General features: G+C 35.1%; 1 protein-coding gene across 1 annotated transcript; it reads left to right on the top strand.

The window, feature by feature from the left end:
• The first annotated feature begins 3,558 nt into the window (after positions 1 to 3,558).
• On the top strand, positions 3,559 to 6,661 carry LOC123526570 (uncharacterized). The gene is made up of 2 exons (XM_045305802.2): positions 3,559 to 4,262; positions 6,532 to 6,661. Exon 1 carries the CDS (start codon positions 3,614 to 3,616, stop codon positions 4,256 to 4,258), a length of 645 nt encoding a protein of 214 aa, XP_045161737.2. The 5' UTR covers positions 3,559 to 3,613; the 3' UTR covers positions 4,259 to 4,262; positions 6,532 to 6,661.
• The last annotated feature ends 8,871 nt before the right edge of the window (positions 6,662 to 15,532 follow it).

The following is a 15,532-nucleotide window of genomic DNA, read 5'->3' as shown; positions in this document are numbered from 1 at the left end:
CTATGATATTCTCATACTTGTCAAACTATTAAAAAAATCCCCAAAAAACAACATAACATTGTCAAAACCGATATGTAGTTTGTATCTTAAAATTGCGCACAATATCTGGACGGTGTTGCTGTAATCTTCAAGTCATGATTACATCTGACAAATTACGATTTAACTTCTGGTGATGTTTGTAACATATTCAGATTAGTCAGTTCTACATTAGATGCAGCTCAGCTTTTTTCCTGACTTGGTTCCGTTCCGTTCCGTTCCGCAAAGTACCAATAGCTATATAGGTAATGGTATTTTGCGGAACGGAACGGAACAAGAAATATTTTACTTGATGTGATTTCAGCTTGTACCACAGACAACCAACTGACTAGTTTCAAGCACTGCTTCTGTAGAAAATACGTTTTGCAAGCATTGGCACTCATTTTCAATTTTTAACTGTAGATAGTACATAGAATCAGAGTAAAAAGTATACACCTACAATCTGTAAGTGAAAAAAAGAACGGTCTTGCTGTAATCTTCAAGTAATGATTACATCTGACACATTATGATTTAACTTCTGGTGGTGTTTATAACATATTCAAATTAGTCAGTTCTACATTAGATGCAGCTGAGCTTTATTCCTAACTTGGTTCCGTTCCGTTCCGCAGAGTACCAATAGCTATATAGGTAATGATATTTTGCGGAACGGAACGGAACAAGAAATATTTTACTTGATGTGATTTCAGCTTGTACCACAGACAACCAACTGACGTTTTGCAAGCATTGGCACACATTCTCAGTTTCTAAATTTGTAGATAGTACTTAGAATCCCAGTAACAAGTATACACATACAAACTGTAAGTGAAAAGAAGAACGGTGTTGCTGTAATCTTCAAGTCATGATTACATCTGACACATTAACCGCCTCGGTAACCTAGTGGTAGAGCGTCCGCTTCGAATGCGGGAGGTCGTGGGTTTGATCCCCGGCCGCGTCATACCAAAGATGTAAAAAATGGTATTAGTAGCTTCCTCGCTTGGCGCTCAGCATTAAGGTGATAGTGCTAGGACTGGTCAGCTCGGTGTCAGTATAATGTGACTGGGTGAGGTATCATGTCATGTGTCTACGGCGTGATATTCCAGTGATGCAGCACTATAAAATTAGGCATTGTGCTCACTGCTACAAGTAGACACCGTCGTTTATATGACTGAAAAAGTGTTGAAAAAGACGTTAAACCCTGAACACACACACACATCTGACACATTACGATTTAACTTCTGGTGATGTTTATAACATATATTCAGATTAGTCAGTTCTACATTAGATGAGCTTATTCCTGACTTGGTTCCGTTCCGTTCCGCAAAGTACCAATAGCTATATAGGTAATGATATTTTGTGGAACGGAACAAGAAATATTTTACTTGATGTGATTTCAGCTTGTTCCACAGACAACCAACTGACTTGTTCCATGCACTGCTTCTGCAGCAAATATGTTTTGCAAGCATTGGCACACATTCTCAGTTTCTAAATTTGTAGATAGTACATAGAATCCGAGTAACAAGTATACACCTACAAACTGTAAGTGAAAATAATAACTGTCTTGCTGTAATCTTCAAGTCATGATTACATCTGACACATTATGATTTAACTTCTGGTGATGTTTATAACATATTCAGATTAGTCAGTTCTACATAAGATGCAGCTGAGTGTATTCCTGACTTGGTTCCGTTCCGTTCCGTTCCGCAAAGTACCAATAGCTATATAGGTAATGTTTTTTTGCGGAATGGAACAGAACAAGAAATATTTTACTTGATGTTACTTCAGCTTGTACCAGAGACAACCAACTGACTAGTTTCATGCACTGCTTCTGCGGCAAATACGTTTTGCAAGTATTAGCACACATTCTCAGTTTCTATATTTGTAGATAGTACATAGAATCCGAGTAACAAGTATACACCTACAAACTGTAAGTGAAAAGAATAACGGTGTTGCTGTAATCTTCAAGTCATGATTACATCTGACAAATTACGATTTAACTTCTGGTGATGTTTGTAACATATTCAGATTAGTCAGTTCTACATTAGATGCAGCTCAGCTTTTTTCCTGATTTGGTTCCGTTCCGTTCCGCAAAGTACCAATAGCTATATAGGTAATGGTATTTTGCGGAACGGAACGGAACAAGAAATATTTTACTTGATGTGATTTCAGCTTGTACCACAGACAACCAACTGACTAGTTTCGTGCACTGCTTCTGCAGCTCATACGTTTTGAAAGCATTGGCACGCATTCTCAGTTTCAAATTCTGTAGATAGTACATAGATTTACAATTATAATGAATACAGCTACAATTAAACTGTAAGTGAAAAGAAGAACAGTCTTCATTTGTCACTAACATGCGACTAACCAGGACAATGAATCGAATGCAATAGGTTATTTTTTTTTATCAGAGATTGTGGTATGATTAGTTTGAAAGCACAGTTTTTTACATTTTGATTATACCCCGTGGGGTGCCTCTTAACTTGTCCCGTTTCGTTTCGTTCCGTTCCGCAGTGCCACTAGCCGTATAAAGCTCCAAAATATAATTTCACCCGAGGGGAGGTAAATCATAATCACAAAATGTGAAATAAATGCATGAATCTAATCGCAGGAAAATAAGTTACATGAGGCGACATAAAGAATGTCATTGGCGTAGTTTCTCTTGGGCACTTTAGGCACGGGCCTACATTTTCATTTCGTAAATAAACTTACCCGACAGTACTGTATGGATTTCCTTTCCGTTTATTTTTCTCAATTCGCTCTTTAATACCGGAAGTAAAATTTGAGTTACATACTCTTACTTCCGGGGCACGTGAAAATGTTTAGTTTCTTTTTTTCGGCGACCTGTTCGGTCGTGTTTTTCTCTGCGCTCTTGATGGCTCAAGCCGAGGTGAATAGCAAAGGTTTACGCGAGGAAGGGGAAATTATTCCCTCAGACTCAGAAAATCAGGAGTCGGGCAGTAATGCGCCGAAAACTCCAAATAAACGCCGGTCGAGATACGACATACTAGAGGAACAATGGAATAAAAAATTCTCGACCTTGGATAACAAGCTGGACGGTCTTATTGCCACAATCCAAGCTTCTGCAAATTCGACACAAAGTCAGAATAGTAGTAATTCACGGAAAAGGAGAAGTAAGTTCTCGAAATCCCCATCAGTTTCAGACAGTTCTGATGAAGATGCAGTGTCTTTATATTCTCGAACTTGTCATTCACCATCACACAGTGAGAACAATTCTAGTGATGAGAATAACATGAACTCACCGTTGAATAAACAGGACTTAAAAGAATCTACCAAAAAATGTTTGTATGAGATTTTTGGTGATGATGCCACAAATAAGAAGACTGTAAAAAAGGATGGCATTTGTGTTGACTTGTCTCAAAAGGAAGTGCTAGAAGACGGCTATCATTGCAAAACACCAAGACATTTAACTGCGTTCAGTGAGGAAAATTACGATTTATTTCCAGTGGATGAACAAACAGAATGTTACTTACAGGTACCTACATTGGACCCTTTAATTGAGAATCTGTTATTCAACAGGCATGGCTCTAAAGCATCGTTTAAGAAAAGCAAAGCAAAAACATTGTATTCACAACCGTGCAAGATGGTAGAAAAAACTGCTTACCGTGGACAACAAGCTGCGAGACTTGGTGTAGTTATGCAGTTATATGTTCAACAAAGTTTGGGTAATCTGGTACAATACTTGTCATCCGATGATTTTTCAAAAGACAATGCTATACAGTCAGTAAAGGACATTTTTGCGATGTCTACCAAATGTTTGGATCAGTTAGGCAGAACTGCTGCTTTTCATCACATAGTAAGACGTACTGTGGCTATGACAGACACTGGCATATATGAACTGGCAGATTCTTCTGACTTTGCTAATCTACCCTTATCAGGAGAAGGAGTGTTTGGCACAGGACTTCAACCGTTACTCAAAGCTCGTAAAGACAAAAAGAAACAGTTAGATGAAATGTTACCTGAACTGAAGAAACGAGGGAGTAAAAGAAAATACTCACCAGATCGTGCGTCACAGTCAGAAGCTAAACGGCAGCACTATAGTACTTCTACTAGTACTACAAACAAAAATTCATCAGGATGGAACAATTTTCGCATCCCTAGAGTACCAAGAGAACAGAGGGATCAGTCCTTCAGAACCTCTGCTAAGTATGACAAGTCTGGCTTCAAACAAGAATCCTTTCCCAAACGATCCTCGAGAGGAAGGATGGGAAAGCCAGCTTCACAATGACAATGTAAGTATCATTGCGCAATGTCCTCAGATACCTGTCGGTGGTCGAATTTCTCGATTTCTGAAAAATTGGAAACAAATAACAACAGACCAATGGGTTCTAGATTTAGTTCAAAATGGGTACAAGCTAGAATTCGAAGAAAAACCTCAGTTTTCAGGCATCAAACATACACAAGTTTCAGAAAAGCAAAAAAACTTAATTCAGAAAGAAATACAAGATCTTTTAATGAAAAATGCGATAGAAGTAGTAGACAAAACTCAGATTCATTCAGGTTTTTACAGCACGTTATTTCTAGTTCCCAAGAAAAACGGGGAGATGAGACCAGTTATAAACTTAAAACCACTCAACAGGTATTTGAGGAAAAAGCATTTCAAGATGGAAACAATGCAAAAAGTCCTAAATCTAGTTCAGAAAGGAGATTACGGCATAAATCTAGACCTAAAAGACGGTTATTTCCATTTAAAAATATTCAAAAATCACCGCAAATATCTTCGTTTTTGTTTCAAAGGGATAGTTTACCAGTTTCGGGCACTTTGCTTTGGCCCAACGTCAGCACCAAGGGTATTTTGCAAGATAATGTCAGTCATAATAGCATACCTGAGACAACGCGGACTTCGTCTGTCATCCTATCTAGACGATTGGTTAACGCTGAACCAAACATACAAAAAGTTGTTAGAAGACAGAAAGTCAGTTCTAGATCTCCTTTTTCAACTAGGTTTAATTGTGAACAAGAAAAAGTCATCGTTAGTTCCGTCTCAGATATTTTCTTACATAGGGGGTCTGTTCAATATGAAGATGGGGCTAGTGTACCCCACACAAGAAAGAATTTCAAAGCTCAAAATAGCAGTGTTAAATGTACTGCAAGGCAATACATCAGCAAGACATTACCTAATTGTGTTGGGTACAATAGCTTCTTGTCTAGACCTGATTCCAAATGTAAGGTTGTTCATGAGACCAATTCAGCTCCACTTACTGCAAAATTGGAGCCCTGTCAGAATGTCTCTGTGTCATATAGTTCCATTGACTCCTTTGCTCAAATACCATCTAAAATGGTGGCTTCAAGATCAGAACATTTTGAAGGGAAAATCAGTTCAACATGTTTCTTTTCCAGTCACTATAACCACAGATGTTAGTGGAACGTGGGGCTGGGGTGGTCACATGAACAACCTTACAGTGCAAGGCCGTTGGTCCAAGTTAGAGAAATTGCAACACATCAACATTCTGGAAATGAAAGCTGTAATGTTAACTGTCCAACATTTTCTTCCTGCTCTAGAAAACAAGAATGTATTGATCAGATCGGACAACACCTCGGTATGTCAATACATCAATCGCCAGGGGGGTACACGTTCACCAGCTCTATGTCGTCTGACTTGGGACTTGTGGGATTTAGCCCTGAGACACAATGAGTCTCAAAGCAGCCCACATCATGGGGAAGTCCAACAACTTGGCGGACTTTTTGAGCAGGAAGAAAGTGCAGGATACAGAGTGGAGTCTGAACAAAACAGTGATAACACAAATTTTCAGTCAATGGGGTTATCCCCTCATAGATCTGTTTGCAACATACGAGAACAAACAGACAACACTGTTTTGTTCATGGTTTCCACATCCCCAAGCTTTAGCACTGGATGCCCTGTCAATTGCATGGCAGAGCATGTTTGCATATGCATTTCCCCCAGTTCAGTTAATTCCGAAGGTTCTGAGTCACATGCAGCTGTTCCAGTGCAGGTTGATTCTCATAGCCCCAAATTGGCCAAGACAGCATTGGTTTCCTCATCTGCTAAAAATGTTGATAGCAAGACCAATCAAATTACCAGTAATTCAGAATCTGTTGACACAAGGCAAAGGGCAAGTAATGCATCCAAATCTAGAGACATTGCAGTTGACTGCATGGCTACTATCGACAAAGCCTTCAGAACAAGAGGCTTTTCAGAAAACACTAGAAAGCTATTGGCCGCCTCATGGAGAAAAGGCACCCAAAAAGACTATAACTGTAAATTCAGAAAATTCAATAGTTGGTGTAGTGAACAAGAAATTGATCCCTATACTGCATCTTTAGCAGACTGTGCCCATTTCCTCACTTTTTTGTTTGACAAAGGGTTAAAGTACAAAACAATTACCGGTTATAGGTCTATGCTGTCATCACTTTTAGCACCTATTGAAAAATTTCCAGTTGGTCAACATCCATTCATTATTAGATTACTGAGAGGTATCTTTAATCAAAGACCACCACTTAGAAAACTGGTACCTGAATGGGATTTACCTCTTGTTTTAGGATGTCTGAAGAAACCGCCTTTTGAGCCGATGAAAGAAGCCTCCTTGAAATATGTGACCTGGAAGACTTGTTTTTTGATAGCAGTAACTTGTTTTCGTCGTTGCAGCGACATTCAAGCCTTACGCTTAGGTGAAGGAAACATAAATGTACAAAAGAAAGGACTAACTTTCCTACGAGCAGGTTTGTCAAAACAAGATAGACCTAATCATCATTCCAGGAAGATTTTTGTACCATCTTTTCCAAGTAATAAATTGTTAGATCCAAAAAGAGCTATGACGTACTATTTGAAGAAAACAGAATGTTTCAGAATTCAAGGCTCGGAAAATGAACTTAAACTCTTCTTGAGTGTTATTAAACCGCATGAACCAGTGTCAAGCCAAACTATCTCTAAATGGTTGGTCAATGTGATTAAATTTGCATACAAAAAGAGCAATAAACAGCTTGACAAAGTTAAAGGACACTCAACACGTAGTATTGGTCCATCCTGGGCTCTTTTCAAGGGTGCCTCTTTAGATCAGGTTCTAGATGCGGCAGATTGGTCTTCTGAGACCACTTTTATCAAACATTACATGAAAAACGTGGATGTAAATATATTAGATTTTCATTGATGGTGAGAAATTAAGGAAAATTTCTCTTAATGACTGTGTTTTGGAACAGTGATTCTTTTTTTTCCGGCGAATTGCTGTTTGATTAAAACGTTGTTAATATATATTGTATACACAGCTTTTTAAGGGGAACTGTATACAGATGGGTATCTTTATTGGATATGCTGTATAGTTGGGATTTATGTTTGTAAATACATTGATACACTGATAGTACAGTGTGTACATATATTCCATGATTTATTTGGATTCCTGGAGTAACCAAATGGATCCACCAGTTGATATCAGGATGTGAGAGACAGTTTTTATAGGATCACTTCATAGGTAAGTGTTCCTTAAATTTGCTTAAACTTTAACAATCCCTCCTCCTGACAGTACTGCTTGTTAATCTGGATTAATCCATACAGTACTGTCGGGTAAGTTTATTTACGAAATGAAAATTAAAAATTTGTATTCAAATTGAAGTTTTATGAGTAAATAATACTTACCCGACAGTACAATTATACCCAACCCAACCTTCCCCACATTGTTAAAGTTTCTAGAGGAATTGGTCGCCTCAATAGAAACTAAACATTTTCACGTGCCCCGGAAGTAAGAGTAGGTAACTCAAATTTTACTTCCGGTATTAAAGAGCGAATTGAGAAAAATAAACGGAAAGGAAATCCATACAGTACTGTCGGGTAAGTATTATTTACTCATAAAACTTCAATTTGAATACAAATTTTTAATATTTTTCTAAAAAATTGAAAAATGTAAAAATTTAAAGACTTCAAAAAATGGAAGGGTAAAATGGTGGTGGGGTGTGTGATAAAAAATTTCAGAAAGCATAAAAAGGCCAGGAAATAGCTCCATTCATACAAGTTCCTTCAAAAGTTCTTCATTATCAGACAAACGAACAAGGACCAATACCATACCCTTACTACTTATGATATTGTAATCAAATCAGTGCATTCGCAATTGCTAGAGACATCATCTCTAAAGAATATCATTATATACACAGTGCATCAAATTTTGAACAAGAAAACGGGTACACTTTATTTTGCACTTAAATAAAGACTTAAATTTTCTCCCTCCAAAAACGTTTTACATCACTTAAAAAGGCAATTCTTTCTTACACAACATGTTATTGTTCTGAGTTATTCCCTGGGATATGGTAATTATAAGCTTTACTTGAATGTAGACACACCAATTATTCTAAACATTACGAATACTATCATAAAAAGCTTACTCGCAATGGATAGATCCGATTCTTTTGATAAGGAACGCCCCCCCCCCCCCCTCCCCCCGCCCCTTTGGATTTGTTGCTATGTCTCACAAGCTTTCTCCAAAATGGCGGATATACATTATAGCGCTATGACGGATTTTCTTTTATAAAGTATCTGAATCTTCTACTCATTACTGTAAAAAGATCAAAAACCTGTCGGATCACGCGCTAAGTGAATCATTTGATAATTATACTTAAGCTTATATTAACTCCATGAAGAAAAGTGACGAAATGTAGCCGTTAAATGTCGGTGCAATAAGGTCTTCATAAATATGAAAGTCGTAGAATTTGATAAATTTTGTTTCTTTTGGGACCGCACAAAATGTTCACAGACTATCGGTAAAAGTATGATACATATATTAAAAAACATATAATAAAAAGAAATCACGATACAAGGAATATGTCTATAAATAAATTTAATTTATCTGTTGATTTCACTGAATAACACCTGCGCATTGTAAATTCTATATGTTCGTGCATGATTATGTTTGCTTTTACGCAACCGATATATTATGATTAAAAATCTTATTCATTTCTATATTTGCGAATAAGTACCAGTATTATATTCACTTTTGCCCCAGAATGGCCTAAAAACTGAATATCTCATAATGGAGTGAAGAACAAGTTTTCTTTCATCAAGAAGAATTGTTTTATCAAACTGAATGAAATATTTTCCAATTCATTCATTATCAAAGAAAATATCTGACGTAAATGAAAATACTTTTAACATTAAGGGTATGGGAAATCTTCAGTTCTTAACCAAATTTTTAAACAAATCTGAAATTTTCATTATTAGCACAGCTGTCGACCATAATTAAAAAATGACTATAAATTCTGTGAAAGAAGCTGGACCTATGGTCAAAATACTTTTATGGTCCTTGAGTGTGCTCACTACTAAAAACATGCTCATGTGACCTAAATATGGCAAAAAATGTTCATTTTCTAAAAAATATGCAATTTCAGCAATATTCAGTGGCATGTTTTGAACAAAATAATAAAATTGTATAAAAAAACTTAATTCATTATAGTAGATAAACATTCTGGTAGCAAACAATGTATATTTGTTGTAATTATAACCAATTTGAAAATTTTCCAAATTGCGTAGGCCATATAAGGCTTAAGTGAACTTTGTCCTTTGAATTAAAATCATTGTATTTTATTTAATATGTTGTATTCTGTACAAAGCCAGGAAAACACTACCAGACGGAATATTCGTACAGGAGTCGTTAACTAGAAAGCGGTCAGTTGTCATATGAAGCTAGACAATTAAAAAGAGATGGTAAACTTGTTAAAACATGGGTCGCATGGAGCGAATATTAATATGGAACTATGAAAATTAACAATGAGGAGATTAAAGTACAGATCAGAAGCATGGAAGCCATAGAAGAGATAAGAGCCGGTATTAAACCGCAGTACATTGGTCCAGTGTATCCATAGACTCTGCAAAGTAGCTGTACGGATCTTGTACATAGAACTGAACTGACAGTGAGCACGTGTTTGTGTTTATTTACACTACCATGACCTTACTATATTTAGTTATTTACTATGTACCATTCAGTCAGCACAGTCACGTTTATTTTTAGAACATGGCTTTTCCGCCTGAACACCTGATCAAAATTTCTATAAATAGAACGCTTACCTGTGTCTTCAAAGTACATCAATATCCATATTATTCACATATTTACAAAATAATTTCGTCTTTTGTTGTTACAATCGTGTACTTTATGTTAAAATCAACTTTCAGTTAAGAAATGCATGACGATAGATAATCCGCATATTTAGGCTAAATACGAACTTACTGTCTGGTTCTAATCAGTGTGATGTACATAGTCTTTTTCTACAAATTCTGACTATTTGTAGTAAAAATGTAAATAGTTTGATGATAATAAATACAAGTGTTTGTCAGTATGTATGTTGACAAGTGAGCTGTCACATATATAGGTACATATCACTAACATTTTATTATAGTATCCTAAGCAGTATTGGGTGAATATGGCTGACGGGTCAAAACTTGAGAACTTGAAATTTATGAAAATGTTACTATGTATATATTGTTTGTTATACAATAAAGCTTCTTTAAACGTTTTCTTAGTTTTTACTCACGTTAGAAGGAATGTAACGTTAAGAGATACATATTATGTACAAAAGTCTTTTGAAATTCATTAAATACAAAATGTTAATTTAGACCAAAAGCGCATAGCCGATCGCCAGTTATCTACGCTCTAAATGTTATCAGGAAAATATATATATGTGTGTATATCTCTTTCTAATGGTGTAACAAAGTTTTCATAATCGTTTTTGTATATCATGTTCGTCTGCTTTTAATGACCTGAGACAAAGGTCATCCGCATATTATTGGAGATTGATTTATTTTTAACTACAGGTAGACCGCTTGTGATTATAGGAATAACCGCGTTATTGATACATATAAACGAACATTATGCACCCCTAAAATTTAATTATAGAAAGTCCCTACTAACAGGTAAATGACCTTTGAAGGGAAAATCAAATTTGAAGTTAATTTATCAATCTGATAGAAGTATATCCACAATTAAAGTTATTTAATTATTAACATAAACGCGCAATGATTATATAGATTATCAAAACTGCCGACATATATATTTGACATTTGTTTTAGTACACTGGGTAGATTAGTCTTTTTGTGGTTTCACATATTTTTGCAAATTCACATAAAATATGTTTACTTGAAGGATTGGATTTAGTCTGCCGAATAACCAATCCAAAAATCGGTTTCAATTTTTAGAATTTTTAACGTCATAATGTTATCCGGGATGCATTTATGTGTGTGTGTATGTATTTGTTTGTTTATTTGTTTGCTTGATTTTTGTGATTTTTTTTTCTTTTCTTTTTTTGTAAATTGATAGTTATACGGTTTATAAATCAGTATCTGTTATATAATATGATAACAGATGGATTTTGTAAATCATAAATCAAGTTAAGCCCTTTAGAATACTCTTATGTAATGTTTCAGCTACTAGAATGTCTTCTTACCAAAGTCATGTTGCTCTATTTTTATTGCCGCCGTCGCCTCGCCCCGTTTTCAATACTTATGACATACTGACCCCATTTTTGCTCACTTTGTACTTGTTTACGATATATTTATACCCTAATGGGTAATGACCTGATGTCATGGCGGGCATCGGTGGGGTCATTTTATAACCGTCAGCAGTTGACCAAAGCAAACTTTATATATACTGTGAACCCCGTTAAATTTATTTTAGAAATGTTTGTTCTTCTTTTTTCTTTATGCCGTCTATCTTTTTTCGGAATGAATTATCTGTGTCGAGCAAATATGAATTTCAGTTTCGTAACAAGTAAAATATTACTTATAGGCCACGTACAAAATTCATCAAACAGAATCACTCATGTTAGTTACATGAATAATCAGTCTTTAATGTTAAATGATCTCTTGAATATGAACTATATGTTATATATTATTTACTTGATAATTACGTCTGGTGATGTTGAAAGTAATCCGGGTCCCATTATTAATAAAGAACACTGCCTTTCAATATTCCATCAAAATATTCAGAGTATACGGAACAAATTTGACTTTATCACAGAAAACCTATTAGACATGGATGTATTATGGTCACAATAGCCTAAATAGTTTTCCCTATATATTCTATATAAAACTGACCTTTTTCAAAGAGCTACCAAACATAGCTAGACCCATTTCAGAGAACAAATCCTTACCTCATTTTAAAGAGTTATGATAAAACTGATATAAAATGAAGAGAAAAGTAGGGGTCATGTATCTTCTAAGAGAGATTTCTCTGGTCACATTTACTTACTGTAAACTGACATCAAAATCAAACTGCTGTGACCTGGAAGTACTACTCATACTAAAATTGAGCTTGACTTCACCAAATACGACCTGCTCTCCCATTTTTCCTACCAAAATGTCAACAATACATCCACAATGAAAGGACATCGGACATTATGCTAGGGATTTTGCCCTAAGTTCAATGCTATTTCTTGGCTTCAGTAGCTGATAGTTTTATATAACAGCTTCAAATACTGATAAATAAGTTATATTCCTATCAAACTGTCACAAAAAATAGTTTTATGTTATATTTGTTTTCTTGAAATTCGAACAGTTTGTAACTAAGGGTCATATTTTTGAAAAATTTTAAATGTGTATTTTTAGTTAAAATAAGCATTGGTATTTAAGGTATGTCTACTATGAAATATTTTGACACAATAAATAAACTGATACCATAGAGATTATCAGTTTTATTGACATTTTTCAAAATAAACGAAACGGAAAAAATAAGGGTGGAACAAAACATTTGGTCCCTAACTGTACTTCAAGTTATTTCCACCCGAGTGCCCATGATAACACTGATGCATTGATCATATCCTATTGTTTGTTTTCTATACATCAATTGCTAGACTGTATTTATACACATGTACAATACTGACCGGTCATTATGTGGAGGATTATTATTGAATACATGCAGTGGTGTAGCTGGCCATACATTGGCGTAGTTGGCCTTTTTCAGTTGAAACGGAGGGGTGCAGGAGACTGCCTATTCCACTACGGGTTCAGGGATGCCTTACTTTTAGCATTTTATATCAGTGGAACTTCACTAGCTAGTATCAACCTTATTTATATAGATATTCTTGGGGTGTCTGTGTTAGTTCTTTGAGGTCCTTACTAGTATTTCGGTTGGCTTCGAAATAAGTTTCAGATGTGTGAGCGAATTGATGTTAATTCCGGGGGTGTCCGTGTTAGTTATGGGCGAGTCCGTATTAGTTCTATGGGTGTCAGTGTAAGTTCTGGAAGCAATTAGGTTAGTTAATGTGATGGTGTCTGGTGTAGTTTTTGTTAGGGTATAGGATGCTGGATCAAATAAAAACAAATGTTGCTCTTAAAATGCATTCTATGTTCGCTTCAACTGTGTCCTACAAAAGGTAAAAGAAATGCACTTAAGTGGCACTATTCCCATAAAAGTTCGTCTGTATTTCTTTGTCTACTTTACGTTGAAGATACATATGTAATATGTCGAAGCCACTTGCTTGGTTCTTGACTTATGACAGATGCAGTTGTCTCAATCCTGATAACACTCAATCGATGGACTTAGACTGTCAAGAGGTAACAGATCTGATTGCAAAATTCATAAGATATACTTATAAAGATCTGTCTGCTTTCTAGCTTCACTTTCTATGTCCCCTATTTATTTAGTTTAGTGTTTTCTGTGCTTGAAATATTTACAAAAATGAATAAACTGTGTATATATGTAAGGTTTAGGAAACACATGCAATAAGTGTCAAATATTTATGTTAAAATTTATTTGCTGACACCCTGTACGTAGTTTTTTTTTTCAATTTTAAACACTTTCCCACCCGTGACCAAGTGTCATTTTTGCAGCATACGTATATAATAATTATTTACAAAGGCATGTGAACTATTTTGTTGCGTCACTGGTGGGAAAGATGTTTAAAACGTAAAAATAATTTATGTTCATATTTTAATAGAAAAGAGAATGAGAAATGTCTACAAAGTCTTCTTTTTTGTTCATAAACTTGTAAAATGAAGTCGCATTTATCAAGAAATGGTCTTCAACTATCATAACTATGCAGTTTCAGAAGTCTATCCCTATGTCAGGTTTTCCTTAATCGGATAGGCAATCTGAATAGGAAAATGTCCGAGGTCCTTTAAACAAAAACTAGCCTCAATTTAGACCTCTGTTACCATGCCAAGTGAAAAATTAGTGTTCAAATACCTGGCAGCCATTTCGCGACTAGACCAGATGGCTCCCACGCTGGTTCCTTTAGTTTAGTTAGGCTTTATGTTTCACTGAAACTTAACTAGATTCAAATATACAAGAAATAGATCTGTAGTTATCGGGCTTTGAGTATATGTTTAGAAAGGATAATTCTTGTCATTCAGGGGACTTTCTAGTTTATATATCCGCATTTTTAAGGCCGAAAAGATTATGTAACTTAGAAAGCATACTTCCAGAATCAATTTGGGTGGAAATTAGAGATAAAAAGCAATCATATTTATTATGTTCAATATATAGACCACCCCATTATAAGGTCGATTTTTGGGATAAACTGAACAGTTGTCTTGAAATGGTATTAGAGTTAAGGCAACAGGTAATAATTGTTAGAGATATAAATGAAGATCAATTAAATATAAATAATCATAAATTTAAAGATGTACTTTTAGTAAATAACATGACCAATATTATTAGTACACCGACAAGTATTACGCAAAATACGCAAACATTACTAGATCCAATAGCAGTAACTAACAATATACATGTTTTTGACTCGGGCACTTTTGAAACAAAAAGTGAAGTTAGTGACCATTTTGGAACCTACGTTTACCTCAAAGTTGATTTTGATTCTAACAAACGTTTTAAAAGGAGAGTCTGGAATTATGAAAAAGCTGACTTTGTTAAACTTAATACTTTAACTAGAAATACAGATTGGACATTTATACATGATAATAGTGTAGACGATTCTTGTTCTAACTTTACAAATAAATTTATGGATCTTGCAAAACAGTGTATTCAAACACATTATGCTTTAGTAAGGCCAAAAGATAAACTTTGGTATAACAGTAATATCCGAAGGAGTACACGACAGAGAGATAGGCAATTTCACAAAGCTCTGAACAGTGGTAAAACAACAGGGTTATATATAAAAAACTTAGAAATCGAGTAAATAATATGATGAAAAATGCTAAAGAAACTTTTTATAACAACTTAGAATTCTCTTTATATGAAATGAATATTTCAAATCAGCGTCAATACTGGAAAATTGTTAGAATGTTAATAAAGGAGAACTCTTGTCAAAAAGGAAGTATACCGCCATTAAAAAACAACAACGATACTTACTCACTGTCTGATGTAGAGAAAGCGAACACTCTGAATAATTTCTTTGTATCAATATCTCAGGTAGATGACACTAATAAGAATCTTCCAAATTTTACTTTTAAATCAAATGCGAGACTCCTTGACTTTATTATCCAAGAACGGGAAGTTACAGATATTTTAGCAAACTTAGTTACAAACAAAGCATCTGGACCAGATGAAATAAGCCATAAAATGTTAAAAGAAACATCAACAACGCTTTGTGTTCCACTCTGTTTACTTTTTAA

This window comes from Mercenaria mercenaria, chromosome 4, assembly GCF_021730395.1.
Source record: "Mercenaria mercenaria strain notata chromosome 4, MADL_Memer_1, whole genome shotgun sequence".
Lineage (NCBI taxonomy): Eukaryota > Metazoa > Mollusca > Bivalvia > Venerida > Veneridae > Mercenaria > Mercenaria mercenaria.
This window is presented reverse-complemented; position numbering and strand designations above follow the sequence as displayed.